We start from the raw sequence: 15,943 nt of genomic DNA, 5'->3' as shown, positions 1-15,943 counted from the left end.
ATTGTGAGTCAAGGTCAAGTTTGCAAAATATAGCATTGCTTCGCTGGTAAAGAAATCATTTACTACAATTACTCGGGGGAAAAACACACTTTTGATATTGTCTTTTTTTCTTTCAATTTAACGGGCTACAAAATTATCACGTAAGGCAATATTCGTGCAAACATTACTGTACCGGATCAAAAAAGAATTGCTGGATTCAATACTAGTCAAATTTAAGCTTCCAGTAAACGTTTTACCACAATGAATATTTAATTTGACCACAAGTAAGTAACGGAACTTCAAACAATCCTAAATTTATAAAATTGATTAAAATATTGTGCTAAATTCCGTTAAAATGAAAAGTAGAGGAAAGACTGATATTGGTTAGAAATAAAAAAAGGAACCAAATTCATTACCAAACACAATTAAATTGGCGGAGAATAAAATATTTTCATGGAATTTCATAGGTCCAAGTTTAAATTTCTTGAGGTTAGCCAATTAAAAATATTTTGGCTTCAAACTCCAAATCCAAGTCATTTACAGATCACACAAAAATGGAGAAATTCGAAGAGGAAAATATTGGAAACGTTCAGAAAACAATCAGAAAAGTATCAAAAATATGACTCGAGTTATAAAATTGTTGAAAGATGTTGCATTTCTCATCGATCAACCGCAGATACTATTCTACATCCCAGTCATGTAATATAATGATCTTAATGTGTTATCTAAACTGTAATTACTTCAAGTCTATCTGGGTTCCCTGTGGGGTGTCTTTAGGGTACAAAATTAGTAACATCCGACCCTACCACCCCCGAAAATGTTCTAAATGACAATATTGTATTTAGGGACCGTTCATTTTTCATGGACTTGGAGGGGCCCCCTGTTAAACAGGATAATTTTCAAAATCAACTTTCTATTTAGTTAATTACTTTTGGGGTGCCCCCCCCCTCCCCTCGTCAAATGCCATATATTTCTCATGTGGCCCTCCCTAAATCCCATCCACCACCACCCCCTCCCCCCCAAATGCCCTTAAAAAAAGAACCGTCCTTTATATCGGGGGTAACACACAACAGGCAGAACGAAGCCTGGGAGTGGATGAACAAACAATGAATGGTGAGATAAAACAAAGAACGCAGCTCACATGTGGAACAATACACATTGTTCACCATAATCCATGCTTTCTTTGTTTTGTTATTTTGCCCAATCTCAAGCTTCGTTCTGCCAGTGGACACCGACCCTTTATATCCGACCACGTATCATTTCCTTGAAAATAACAGTTTTAATTGTTATATAAATTTAAATGGAAGCCAAAAAATGAAACTCATTCATGAATTAGGTATCTCCATGCCCAAACTAAAAGTCTATTATCTAGGAAGCTAACGAGTTTCATTAAAACTCAGTGTAAATATCAACGTCTTTATAATAATGGCAGTTGCTATGGCAACAGTGACGTAGCATTTTGGGGGGGGGGTCTACCGGTCCATACTGGGTGTGGCTTATTGCATATCATTTCTCTTCTGGTAGAATGTAAGTAACTGGTTGGCCATGTTGGCTAACTTTATCTCGTTCTTCATCATCTCCATTTGAAGTTCAAGGTCAAGCTAAAACATAATGGTAAAGGTATCAGGTAAAAGGGAAGAGCTGGTGTGTCCTATTTAGGGAACACTGGGGATTTAAGAGATGCCCAGAAAAAAGCGTTTTTCCAAATATGCTAAACCTACCACCCAAAATTTCAAATCGATCTTTGAGTTCAGAGTTAACCGTGCCCTGACTTTGATCAGCACCGAGTTGAGTTAGACGTTCCCTGACTTAGATCAGCACAGAGGTTGTTAGGGTTCGATTTGTGAGTTAGATGTGCCCTGACTTATATCAGCCCCGCGGTTGTTTAGGGTTCGATCTGTGAGTTAGCCGTGCCCTGACTTAGATCAGCACCGAGGTTGTTTAGGGTTCGATCTGTGAGGGAGCCGTGCCCTGACTTAGATCAGCATCGAGGTTGTTTAGGGTTCGATCTGTGAGGGAGCCGTGCCCCGACTTAGATCAGCGCAAAGGTTGTTTCAGGGTATTGATAAAACGTGAAGGTATCTAATAATTGTCTATTGAAAATGAAAATGTACCAATAAAGCAATGTATTTTTACCTCTTTCTGTAAGTTGGTATCAAAAGCTGCAGACAGTTTTTCTCTCTCGTATAGTAACTCGTGTTCAGCATTCCTGTGACAGAAACATCAAGATTTAGACCATATATCCATTACATTCACGCTCACATTGTCTTCCCCAGAAAATTAATTTTTTACTCTTGTCTTCACTAGCCCTGGTCAAAAAAGCATAGTTACACAGACTCAACAGGTGTGAGGAAGCACAACTGCTGTTAATGAGCAATGCACGACTGAGTCTACAACATAAGTATGAGCAGCAGCAGCAACATACACAGACTCAGTGCAGCTCTTTAATACAATACAATACAATACATCTTTATTCACATTTCCTTTTATGTTAAATAGTCCAGTTTCGAGTTCCAAATTACTGCTGTGTTTCTTGATTACAAACTCATTTACTCAGGCTAAGCCTCGAATCGGTGTCTAATTACTCACAAATACCAACGGTAAAGTAAAGAATGCACAAGTTCAACAATACGAACACTTTGAAACTTGACGGACCTTGACTGGAACACGTGAATATTCTGCACAAACTCGAGGCTAAGCCTGAGTAAATGAGTCTGTAATCAAGAAACACAGCGGTAATTTGGAACTCGAAAAGGGTCTATTACATTAAATTATATATTTAGATCATTGAAAAGAAAGAAAATGCTTATTTTGTCAAATAAATAAAGCTAAATATTAGTTGTAATGAATGGAAGTGCCTAGAGCCTAAATAAACCATATAGATTCCTAGTTAGACCCTAGTCTAGCTCAGGTGCAGGAAAGACAACTGGTGTTAATGAGCAATGACGACCGAGCCTACAACACAAGTATAAGCATCAGTAATATTTTTGCACAGACTCAACAGGTGTGAGGAAAGACAACTGCTGAGCAATGCACAACTTCCTTTGCCTATGAAGCATATTTCTGCTCGTACTGCAAGTGTTAAGGCGCAAACACACGTTGCAACATTGCGCGCAACATTGCTTAAGTAGGATCATTCTCTACTTCAGCAACATTGCATGCAACAAACTGCGTCGTGTGGCAGGGCTCGCAACATTGATTGCCTGTAACATTGCGCGCAATGTTAGCTTTAGTCATACGGACCTGGCTACTGCAACCTCCATTTCACGCTGGTATTCAACTTCGTAAATGTGGATCGACTCCTCTAGGTTTAACCTGTTTGATAAAAAACAAAGCTGTAAATTTACAGTTAATTTTAAGTTTTATGATCAGTAGAATACCCCTCATGGTTTGCCATCTCATCGGTAAAAATGACCGTAAATCATTAAAGGGTATGCTATAGATATTTTCACATCAATTGCTGGGTTTCAATGAACTTATAAAAGTCTTTTTAAAAATCTCATTATCTGCTCCAAATGGTGGTCGAACATTGACTACCATGTGCTGTCAAGCCAGAAAGAATTCTGTTGGAAACTTGTGATTCAGCTGATGGACATTCTGCACAACAGACGGAAAATGATATCAAGTGAAACCCAGCAATACTTGCAATATTGTGCTTCTTACATCTCTTTGTCCGGGTACATTCCACTTGTGTTCTTGTCTTTATAGTGTTCTGGTAGCGCGGAGTGAAGGCGTTCGTTCTCCTTTATAATTTCCCCAAGCTTCAACTAAAAACAAATCCAGAGCACTTTACAACGTTGTCTATTTAACAATTTTACAATAACTTACAAATTTCTCGCGCGCTGATTGGTTATTTTTTATCATCGATAAGAGGACAGACAGATAAAGCTGACAAAGCTGATAAAGCATAAAAATCTGATGTCAATTTGTTTTTTACAATAACAAAAACGATAAAAAATTCTCATTTTTAGCGAGCAAAACAACCAACGGAAAGAGCACGCGCTCGTTGACGTCAGCTTTATCTGTCTGTCCTCTTATTGATGATAAAAAAAAACCAATCAGCGCGCGAGAAATTTGTAAGTTATTGTAAAAAAAAAATTATTATCATCACAAAGGAAAAATACCCCTTAAAAATTTTCTCTATAAATAATTCAATACGTAATAATATGTATCAAAAGCGTAGGACGTTAATCCAAAGGAATCTAATAGAAACTACGGGTGTTGTAGCGGTGAGAGTGCTCGCCCCTCACCAGTGCGACCAGGGTTTTATTTTTGGATTCGCTATCATATACACTTATTTCAATAAAGTTAGTCGCCTGAAAAGCTACAAAGCTGAGACCAACAAGGATTATGGGTAGTTACAGTTTACATGTTTCAACCGCTTTGATAACTGTTGATGGATTTTAGATCTTTTACCAGTTACAGTCTCACCTCTTCTGGGCATCCTCAAGCTGCAAATTGTATCAAAAGATTTACTTGTTTGATATTAAAAGTTTCCCATGATCCTTAGTGATCTCAGCTTTCTAGGTTTTTTGGTGACTAACTTTATTGAAATAAGTGTATATGTGCAACGGCGGATCCAGCCAACATTTTAGGGGGGGCTAATTGAGTTTAGGGGGGCTAATTGAGTTTCTTCCGTCAACACAACGGAAAACAATAAAAAAAGCATCTAATTCTTCAGTTTTGTTTTTTGTTTTTTGTTTTCTGCTGAAGGGGGGCTCAGCCCCTCAGCCCGCCCTTTGCCCCCCTGGATCCGCCCTTGATGTGAGTAGAGTTTCTAGTTGGTTATCTCCTATGCTGCGAGGTTCCTTCCGTAAAAATCAACTAAATTCCAATTTGATAACGGATCGAGGGGCAAAGGTTTGTTAGCCATTGGCCATTAAGTGCTACCCTTGTAAAACAACGATTTAAATGAAACACAGACGTACCTGAAGGTCATGCACAGAACGTTGCTTAAATGAAAGGTGTTCTTGTTGCAATGGCAGTTGTTCCTGTTGATATTTTGGTTGGTATTGCTCCAGATCTGGTGTCCGTTGTGGAGAAATTCCTTCCATATCTTTCCTGTCTTCATCTTTCTCTTCGTTCAAAGAATCTGTTTCGCAGAGCTTATGTCCATTTGATTCGTGTGTCTGTACTAGCATTCTGGTATCATCCCCTCGTTCTTCATCCAAGGAAGAAAAACTAACCTCCCTTCCTTTCAATTCCGTGTTTTCTCCATTATGTGAATGCTGCCTTCTTCGTGTGGAATCCTGGGTGATCTCTGTAGAAGTCATAACATTATCTGGAGCTAAGTGTTGTGTATCTTTAGGATCTCTTCCAGATCCATCGTCTATATGAGATATTTGCTCTTGGAAAGAAAGACCGTGGCCACTATTACCATTAGTAGCTTTTATGTTTTCCTTCACTGTGCTACTGGATGTTTGTCTTTGGGAATTGAAGCTACTTATAATTGGTGAGTCGTTATCTTTTGAACTTGAAGGCGTGTGTGCTTTGAGTTGTGCTTCCATCGCAGCGTAAGTCCTGCTCATAAGAGAAACCCTGTTGGCAACTGGTGATCTTTCACTTTGACCTATGGGACTTGTCTCATGGTTTCTCATCTCTTCATTTGTACCATCACTGTTAATCAACGCTTCTCCAGTCCTGCTCTCACGAGATACCTGGTTGGTAAGTGGCGATCTTTCACTGTGACCTATAGGACTTGTCTTAAGATTTCTAATCCCTTCATTGGTACCATCACTGTTAATCAACAGTTCTTCAGTCCTGCTCTCACGAGATACCTGGTTGGTAAGTGGTGATCTTTCACTGTGACCTATGGGACTTGTCTCATGGTTTCTCATCTCTTCATTGATACCATCACTGTTAATCAACGCTTCTGCAGTCCTGCTTACACAAGAAACCTGGTTGGCAATTGGTAATCTTTCACTGTGAACTATGGGACTTGGTTCGCTTCTAAACCACCCTTCTTGATGGCTGCCATTAACATTGATCAAATCTTCTCCAGTTCTGCTTACAGGAGATACCTGTTTGGCAACTGGTGATTTTCTACTTTGAACTATGGGACTTGTCTCCTGACTTCTACACCGTACATCCTGACAAGGAATGTCTCTCATCTTAGATAACACATAAGGGTCAAGTGAAGAACTATTGGTATCGTGGTTTTGCCTCTCAGATATTTTTAATTCTTGCAAACGAAGATCATCCCCAGATAAGGTAGACTTAGTTAAAGGCAATGCGCTACTGGAATGGGTGTCAGCCTTCCAAGTTTCAACCGGAAAGATAGCACTTTTGATATGCATAGATTGTTCTGACTGTGATTCAGGGAAGCCATTATCCAAACCTATGGACTCTGGAACAAAGGCAACGGAAGTGTCTACTGGTTTTACAAACGAGTGCTCGCCATTCATAGGCGGTGACCTTACGCTTCGAGTACTTTTCGGTGTTTCCAGTGAGTTTTGCCACGTGTCCTGTCGCATATCCAAGCCCTTGGATTTTGGGAGAAAGGTAATGGAATTGTCTACTGGTTTCGCATAGTGCTCACTATTTATAGGCGAGTGATTATTGCCATTCATAGGCGGTGACCCTGGACTTTGAGTGAAGCCATTATCCAAACCTATGGGCCCTGGAACAAAGGCAACAGAAGTGTCCACTGGTTTTACAAACGAGTGCTCACTATTTATAGGCGAGTGATTAACACCATTCATAGGTGGTGACTCTAAACTTTGAGTGTTCTTGGATGCTTCCAGTGAGTCTTGCCGCATATCTTCTAATGTTATGGTACAAACAGGTCCCTCGTCCGCAGTGGGTCTGGTGGTAGTCTCACCTGGGAATTCTTTCATAACCTTCTTTAGGATTTCTTCTAGTTTGTCGAGAAATGATGGGCCGTTACTCTCTAAACCAAAAAAGGGCACATGAGATGTGACTTACTTAAGGGGGGACAAAAAAAGAGATCATATATGGTGGTAGGGACCTCTGGGGTCTCAGATTCGATTTCAAATGTAATAAAGAGTTTTATAGCTTTTTGTCTGGCTTCGAGGGTTTTTCTCCGAGTTCTCCAGTTTTCTTCCCTCGACAAAGCCTAACGAACTAAATTCCAATTCGATGATGCTTCAAGGTCATACAAAAATCCCTGCCGTGTTTAAAGCGTAGCCTGTGTACGACCGCTCCCCGATGGAAGAGGGGTGAGAAGCGGAGTGTATTAATGGTTAGTGTACAAATTACTTACCTTCACTATCTTTACAGCCCGCACTTACAACACTGGCCTGGTCTGACTTGAGCTTTGCAAGTGATTGAAGAAGTTTCGACTGGATGAAATCCTCTTGGTTGTCAGGCACCGAACGACGACGAACACTTGGATATTCCTTTCTGAGAAGCCTGTCATTAGCTGAGGCAGGAGAAACGTATAACATTTTAGTACTAGATGGTTTTCATTTATTCAATGATTTTCACCACCATTGTATATATCAGAAAATCTCCTACATTGCATTGCTAAAAGTCACCTTTCTGAATAGACCCTTTTCGAGTTCCAAATTACCGCTGTGTTTCTTGATTACAGACTCATTTACTCAGGCTTAGCCTCGAGTTTGTGCAGAATATTCACGTGTTCCAGTCAAGGTCCGTCAAGTTTCAAAGTGTTCGTATTGTTAAACTTGTGCATTCTTTACTTTACCGTTGGTATTTGCGAGTAATTAGACACTGATTCGAGGCTTAGCCTGAGCAAATGAGTCTGTAATCAAGAAACACAGCGGTAATTTGGAACTCGAAAAGGGTCTATTCAAAAGCGACTAATAAAGACTAATGACCGGCTACAAGGCGCACAGGATTGTGGGGGTGAAATTGGTTTCGTTCTTTCGCGGTAACGAAGATTACGAGAAGCACTGGAACGAGAGAGCCTCTGGAGCTCAATATAAATTAGAATGGGTGCTCTTGACGAAACTTACCATCACAGATAACCTCTTTTTCTTCTTTGACGTTGAGATTTTCGCGTGTTTCGGCCGAAATTTCCACCAAAACATGTCTGTTGCCGAGGATACGTCCATTCATACAAGAAACAGCTTTACGTGCTTCTGCTAGAGTTGCAAACCGCAAAAACCTTTGAAATGAAGAGAAAGCATTGCTTAGATAAAAAATAAATAAACGAATGAATAGATGAAAGAAAGGAAGGGAGGAAGGAAGGAAGGGAAGCATGGATGGATGCAGATAAGATGTCAGTCTGATAGCACAGATAATTATTGTATTCAGAAAGATTAAAACGAGAAAAATTCCAAAGGGAATCAAAGGCCGATGCGTTAGATTTTCGCGAGGATACAAACAACTAAAACCAAGAACTTTTCAATAGCATGGAATATTAGGGAAATCGAAACTAACACAAATAGATTTTGGAAACGAAATAAAAAATCTAATGATGAGAGAGAGTAAAAATGAATAAAATGGGCAACACCGATAACGATAAGTATTATTTTTAGGGCGATCTTTAACTTATAATTTTAATAAGAGTAAGATTTGCAGATTTATCGAATTTCCAAATGATAATTTTTTTTCTTCTCAAAATTGTGAAAAAAAAATATTTAAAAACCAAATTATTGAAGTTTATGACAGAATTTAGGTCAAAGAGTAAATATTTAGTTGTTAATGATGTTAATGAAGTATCGACAACGAGTCACTACGAGCTATGTGTGTATAGCCCCGTTTACACTGGCGATTTTTGCGGCGATTTTTGTGGCAATTTTCGAAAATATGAAATCTTTTGTCTCATCTTTCAAAAGAGACATTCGTCGAGGAAAATCTTGGTATCCTGAAAAAAACTTTACAATTAAATTCTTTACCGTTATTTATTATGGATAAAATCGCAAAAAAATCGCAGCGAAAATCGCTAGTGTAAACGGGGCTTATAAAACGATTGCAAGCGTGACAGTCACGAACCCGCAAGGAATTTTCATTAAGTTCAATTTTTTTTTTTCACTTTTCCTTACACAACGATTTCCTCGGAACATTAAAAGAAGCCACATTAAAATAAGCAGCTAGGATATATAAAAAAATGGTGTTTTTTTGGAATATTTCAAATCATTTTTCTAAAATATCTTATCGATTTTGACGACTTATATACTAATTTTAACCACTTTTTAACTCGATCTTTTATTCGAGGAGCAAAAATATTCTTTATATCAAGAATCAATTTAAAGACTGAATTTAATCTATTAGTTTAAGACAAGATTATTTTTATTATTTTATATTTTACGTAGAAAATATAACACGCACTGTAATGGTCACGAACTCCACACTTCCGCTTCGTGTCAGTCACGTGAACGGGTGACTGACCGCGTGACGTGTACCTAGCGCGGCCACTCAGTCCCGAGCCACGCAGCCAACACGGGAGTCCATTCGTGTTGTATGCTTACCTCGCTTCGCCTCTCGCAAAAATATAGAGCTGGAAGAGTTTGTTAGGCCGATTATAACAGTCGGGTCAAAGTATTGAGAATTTTTTCCACATTTCATGGACAGAAAGTCTTTAATGGATCTCTCGGAAAACCCGACTCCTGAACGCTTCGCCGCCATCTTGGAGAACCAGCGTGCAATTATGGTGAATCAGTCAACCATACTTCACAACCAAAACAAGATCTTGAGAGGCCTAGAGCAGCTCTTTACGCTTATTCCTAACTCACAGAATACTCTTACGAACCAGCCGACAGCGTGCACTCAGAGTCTACCTGTCACTCCCGTGGTGAGCGTGCATGGTGTTCTACCGACAGTGGTCGAGCCAACGCGAGTGGATCAGCCAGCGCTCACACAAATCACAGTCGTACCAGCGATGCCATTGACGATTCCAACGACAACTACACGCGCCGATCATCAACAACAACAGCAACAACAACACCAACCAACAACCTCCCCAGCTCACACCTCAATCCAACCTATTCCACAAACGAGTTTCGCCAACTCTTCGATGGTGACTGTTCATCCCGTTCCAGTTCCCGCAGTCCCGATGACATCTTCTCCAGACAGTTCAGACGACGAACGAGTCCCGCAGTACACGTCACGGTCCGATCTCATGCAGATCAAGTGTAAAAGTTGTTCCATTGGGAATTTCTCCGTCCAGCTACTTCGGCATATCTTCCAACCAGACGAGCTAGCCAACCGGAATTGTTCTGGCACCCGTGGTAAAGAACAAGTCGATCCGTCAAGGTTAAAATTCATCAAGGAAACCGTGTTCGACTTGTATAACATTAGCGCTGACGAGAGACTCAACACATGGCGGCACTGTGTTCGTGCTATGGATGAATTCCTACGCCGTCCAAAAAATAACCGAAAATACAAAGACATTGGCCCTCCAACCTTAGTAGGGCTTAACCAAAAACTAAACGTGAGTTTTTAAAATTAAACCCAATTTACCTTTCACCTTTGATTGATGAAGGTGGGCGTTTAGAATGTCGTGTTTACAGATTTGTAGTTTCTTTAGACTTTATAGACGATAAAATAAATTACTACGCTAAAAACATTTACTTTCTTTTTCGCTTTTCATTAATCATATGAACTGGAAAAAAATAAAGATTCAATTTTCGTTGCACTACACAGTTTCTGTCATAACGTTATCTTGTTATTATAGGCCATAACATTTTCCAAAGTTAAATAAAGTTTAAGGGGGAAAATGACATTTATTTTCAAAGGACATTTCGATAGAGATTTTTTTTACAATATGAAATGACTTTTATTTTGTTTTATTTAATCAAGAAAATAAAAATTAATTGTTACCGTAAATATAAAAATGATGTGTTACAGTAAATGTAAACAAATGTAAACTATGCATTTTTAGTGTTTATTTGTGATTCTTAAAAGTCATAGTTTAAATTAAGTTTGAAACTAAAATAATTACACTAAAATATCTGACAAATATATATATATGCTTAGACTTAAATCTGCAATTATATTCTTTAATTTTTTCAACCCCTTAAACTGGATTATGTCAATACTAGTAAAAGATTCTCATCTTAATGTTCCCAGATAAGAGAACATTATTATTAGTTTAAAGATCTGGAATTTATCATGTTTGATCTTAATTTAATTTAGCTGACATACCATCTAATATTTTTCTGGGAAGCCATTTTACTGTTAGGTCTAGTGATACAGATTGAAATTGATTGAAAAGCCAATTGATTGAAAAGACAGTTGAGTGATGTTTGCATAAAAGCTAGACCACATTTCATCTTCTTTGTCAAACCTTGAAATTTAATCAATATAATTGAAACAACCTCCTCTGGATGGATTAAATTCAGCTCATGACTAACTTGCAGATTGAATTTGAATTTAACTTGTTAGCTGAAATCAGATGAAGCTTATGACATCTTGTTATTCTCATGTGGTCAAATTTGGTGCATGATTCCTAGCAGAATGTTTCCCAGATATACAAAACCTATATGGCATATAATGGACATAGTTCTTACCCATAAGTGTAACTTCTGTTGCCTTCAGGTGGAGTTATAAACACATCTTTTGGAACACCCACTTCACTAAAAAACTGGACAAGTTCCCTCTGAAATAAATTATATTCACAACATTAACCTTAAAGAGTATCATATCAACATTTCATAATAGCAATATAAATAAAAGACTGTAGAGAGATTAAAAGGATATAACATAATATTTATGTAAAAGGCTAATGATTTCTTGAAATAAATAGTACAACAGGATCAGATTAAGCAAGTACTATTCAGGTCATGGACAAGCTTTAATATTTAGAATCATCAAACCTTGTTTCACTACATCACTATTTTTGTGTTTTAGACATGAAATAGAACTAGTTTATGAGTTAAATAAAGTTGAATATTTACGAAGTTTACAAAAAATATATATATTTCTTTTCTTTTAAATTTAATAAAAATGTTCAAAAGTAAGAAGTATTTCTGTCGTTTGTTAGAACTGTATAATAAATTATGGAGAAATGTGAAGTCTGATGGGAAGAAATTGTGGAATACAGTACTACTGAATAAACTACTGCGGCTTTTCTCAATTCTGATTAGCTGTATTTTCAATGGTGTGAGAGAAAAACTTTTATTAAACAAACTTACCAATGTTATGTCAGATGGCAGTCTACCTACATACACAGAAAAAAGGCTTTTTCTCCACCTGTGTAGCTCCCTTGGACTTAATGATCTTTCTTTCTCATGACATTCTAAATGTAAATCTATTTAAGAGAAAGAAAGAGCAACTTTCTAAAAAAAAAATAACATGAAAGGGTGTGAGCATAAAATACAACTCAAAATTATGCTTTTCGACATATAAATTTGCACCAATTATTAATCTACATGTACATGTACGAGTCAAACAACAGTCTTCTCATAGTCTAAAATGTTTCTGATGCTTCATGCTATTTCTTAAAAATATGTACGCTGTGGTTGCGATTTGGAATTTGATTTTTCACTGCTGATGGTTAAAAATATGAAAGGTAACGACTGATTAACTTTGATTGATGACAGTGAAGAAACAAGTGTCAACATGCAGCTTGCAGCAACAAAGTTCACATGTTTATGAAGCATTAAAAAAAATGGTTGTTTCGTGGTGTTGTAAGGTAACCTTTGCAAGGCACCTGAAGCATTAAGACAATAAAACAATAGCCGATGATAATGAATTTGGAACTAAACAATACCCTGAAAAACAGAAAACAATAAAGCTTGCACACCAAAAAAGACCCTAAAAAACACTTTCTAAGTTACTGTGTGCTCTGATAGGTAGAACAAGTTTGAAAAACCATGTTTATATCCAAAGATAATTTAATGAAGTTGACCTTCAGCATAATATTATAGTATAGTCAGGATTTCAAAAGATTTCAATCCTTAAATGAGGGGAATTCTTTTCCTATGATCCCAGATTGGGAATAAGTGCAATGGGTCTATTCTAAAAGTATCAAAAATGACAACAGAAAATGACTGCAAGGTACAACTAAAATGACTCGAGCATACCCCCCTAGGTCCATTAATAGTTTCATTACTTGAATAAAGAATTAATTATTCCTAATGAGAATAGGTAAAATAAAACAAAGACTCACAATTAAAAACAGCAACCAATTCAAAACTCAAATTCGGGGTGGATCATTACATACAAGGAACACCATAATCCAATAAATTCAATAGTAACCTTGAGCCATTTTGACTGTAATATTTTTGTGTGCCATTTTTCTCTCTCCATCACATTAATTATGGTCCCAAATACAACATACCATCTCTTTCCTCTTGGTAAACTTGAACTGGAGATCTGTTACCTTGAGGAGCCACCTAGAATGAGAAAACTCCTATCAAACACCATGCTTTATAAATGACATGTGGGCCATGGGTCTATTTTTTGATTCTAGATTAATTGTTTACAGGTTAGTGCATTATTGAAAAGTAAGGTGGGAATAAATGTACATTTAAGGTTGGTTTTTGCTTGTGTGGGAATCAAAGCTTGATATTAGTAGAATTGGGAAGTAGAAGCCTTGACTTGATGGATATGTGCTTTTCTAACATTGAAGAGAGCCTAGAGAAATGTATTGTGATCTACGACATAAGCTGCTTATGACTCAGATTCTGACACAAGTGAAAACCAACATTTACTTTAGTATTTTGTTTTTGATGAGAAGCCCTAGGGTTCAGCCCTAGGGGTATAGTGTCTTGTATCATTTGATACTTTCTCTACACCAACCTGGTTTGTCCCTCTTAAAAGGTCTAAAAGAGCCTTAGAAATATCATTGGTGTACGCCATTGGTTAAAGCGCTGAATGTAGTTTCAAAAATCCACAAGTAGTCTGCAAATAATACAGAAAAAATGTAAAGAAACTATGGTAGAGAACAAAGACAGAATTGGGACAGTACTATTGAGTTTCAAATGGGTTATCAATGAGATATGATCCAATACTTCAAAACCCTTTATCTTCAATTTTATCTTTACTCTGAAACTACCTCCAGACTGATCAAAGTCAGGTCCTATATGGCTATCTTGAAGATCAAAGGCGAGTTACATACAGCACCCTAATTTAAGATTTTCCATACATATAGTGGTTACTCCCTGTTCATCCAGCAATCATTCCTCCCTCCTGTATTTCCTAAAGGTATATTTTATTTGCCAAATAAAAACTGATTATTGTAGAATCCTAGTTATAAGCCCTGGACTTATACAATAAATTTGCAAGGGGTGATGTGTGGACTCATTATTCATAGTTCTGACTCCCCTTGGTTACTGTTGCTATGTCCAACAAGCTCAACAAATTAGCTACAAGTTAGCTATTAGTCTCAAAATTTAAAACTCTGATCACATAAAATAAATCATAAATTGCCTCAATTGTTTCATGTCCTTAGAAAAGAAATGAAAATTGCCTTGTAATCCTTCATTTTTATGCATCACACTGTCACTTACTTTATCCCAAATCACACATCACATGTAATTCCTGAAGAAATATTTTTGATAAACTGTACTTACAGATTATTGGCAAGATTATTGGCATTGCAAAAATACAAATACCACTGTTACCATAGATACCATGGATACTGCCAAAAGAATAAGACAGAACTTCCTAATATTTCATCAAATAAATGAAACCTTAGACTGGAAAACCAAAAATTTCTCTTGTAGGGGGGAGGGGAGGGGTAGGGACTAGAGATGGAGGATTTCCTTCTTACTAGAGGATTTTTATCTCATCTGATCATGACATCCATCAAACTAGACTTTATCATCTTATAGTCCTATTCTCTAAATCCCTGCATGTAAAACTAATTTGCCATTCAAATTTATAAGAAAACCAGAAGAAGTTTGGTGATCATACTTTGTTCAAGCTCAATTTTACATGAGAAAAGATTTTAAAATTTGAGCTGAAATGGAGCCCTACAGTCTTAATGGTGAATCACAGTAATTTAATGAATCATTTCACGAGTTACAGAATTATTTAGGAATCCATGAAGCTGTGTTGGTCATCTACTCCCGGTCGTCCCTCTCTTCTCAAGCGGACAAAATACTACTTCATCACCGATCCCCTTGGATTTTGACTTTACCGCCAGACTGGCGCGTTTGACATCCCATTCAGGACAGAACTAGATCGCTTGACACAAGAACCATTCACGCTATAAAGGCTTTGACATTTTGAGCTAAAAACGAGAACCATGATGAACTACAATTCCTTAGAGAGAGCTTAAAGACCTTCTGGACATTAAACGGAGTTAAATTCTGCCGATTATGAGGTAACTTTTGAATAATTTAGCGTGGAACGAATGACTTGACAGAAGACTCACCTCACGTACTGTCCGTTATGCAGTCCTGAAAACAAAATTTTCTAGTATACTCTGAAGTTCCACTAGTCGTACATCAATTTTTGTTTACTTTGCATTACCTGGGAAACTTGAGTCTTGAATTATTTCAAAGTATTCGAGTATTTTGCTCAAGTGAAACGATGCAATAAGCGCACGTGGAGTCAACAACCATCACTTGTCAACACATTCGACAAGTGGCTGCTCAAAAACACAGGAAGCCCAGTCAAAATATTTTTGCCCTTATGTCTCTTCTCCCTTGACCGCTTGTACTTCTGGTCAAGTGTCCTCAATGGAGCATAAATATTTCTGTTTTCTTGGTGTCTTCCTTTACTTAATTACTTATGTTTTTTTTGTTGTTGTTGAAATTGTTGCTGTTGAAATCGAAAGAAAGATAGATAGAAAGAAAGGAAGGAAGGAAGGAAGGAAGGAAGGAAGGAAGGAAGGAAGGAAGGAAGGAAGAAAGAAAGAAAGCAGTCTAAATTACATCGTCTGAAAATAGGTACCCATAGACCTAATCGGCTAACGTGTTGCTATATACGTTACCACCCAATTCAAACCTTCTGGGAATAGAAGCGTTTGTCTCTACGAATTCAACTCTGAACTAAAATATAACGAACAATGAAACGTACTCCCATGTGGTTTGAATTGGGTGGAAACGCTTATAGCAACACGTTAGCCGATTAGGTCTATTGCTACGAA

At 37.5% G+C, this 15,943-nt stretch overlaps 2 protein-coding genes across 3 annotated transcripts; one reads left to right on the top strand and one right to left on the bottom strand.

Moving 5' to 3' along the window:
• Positions 1-1,026: 1,026 nt before the first annotated feature.
• On the bottom strand, positions 1,027-15,417 carry LOC116297555 (uncharacterized). 2 transcript variants are annotated; one of them, XM_031705802.2, is made up of 12 exons: positions 15,325-15,417; positions 13,648-13,749; positions 13,187-13,241; positions 12,039-12,154; positions 11,415-11,503; positions 7,917-8,068; positions 7,202-7,360; positions 4,908-6,868; positions 3,643-3,746; positions 3,223-3,294; positions 2,116-2,188; positions 1,027-1,580 (listed from the first exon to the last, which is right to left on the bottom strand). In XM_031705802.2, the coding sequence occupies exons 2-12, from the start codon at positions 13,705-13,707 to the stop codon at positions 1,476-1,478; spliced, it is 2,946 nt and encodes a 981-aa protein (XP_031561662.2). In that variant the 5' UTR covers positions 13,708-13,749; positions 15,325-15,417; the 3' UTR covers positions 1,027-1,475. The 2 variants fall into 2 exon arrangements, with proteins under 2 accessions (XP_031561662.2, XP_031561663.1); XM_031705803.2 differs by lacking the exons at positions 11,415-11,503; positions 12,039-12,154; positions 13,187-13,241; positions 13,648-13,749; positions 15,325-15,417 and adding an exon at positions 9,375-9,510.
• LOC116297557 (uncharacterized) lies at positions 9,470-10,545 on the top strand. Its single transcript, XM_031705806.2, has one exon. It carries the CDS (start codon positions 9,470-9,472, stop codon positions 10,346-10,348), a length of 879 nt encoding a protein of 292 aa, XP_031561666.2. The 3' UTR covers positions 10,349-10,545.
• Positions 15,418-15,943: the final 526 nt, after the last annotated feature.

Source organism: Actinia tenebrosa, unplaced genomic scaffold (assembly GCF_029948245.1).
Source record: "Actinia tenebrosa isolate PJP-AT-01 unplaced genomic scaffold, QUT_ActTen_1.0 PGA_scaffold6__47_contigs__length_16458017, whole genome shotgun sequence".
Lineage (NCBI taxonomy): Eukaryota > Metazoa > Cnidaria > Anthozoa > Actiniaria > Actiniidae > Actinia > Actinia tenebrosa.
This window is presented reverse-complemented; position numbering and strand designations above follow the sequence as displayed.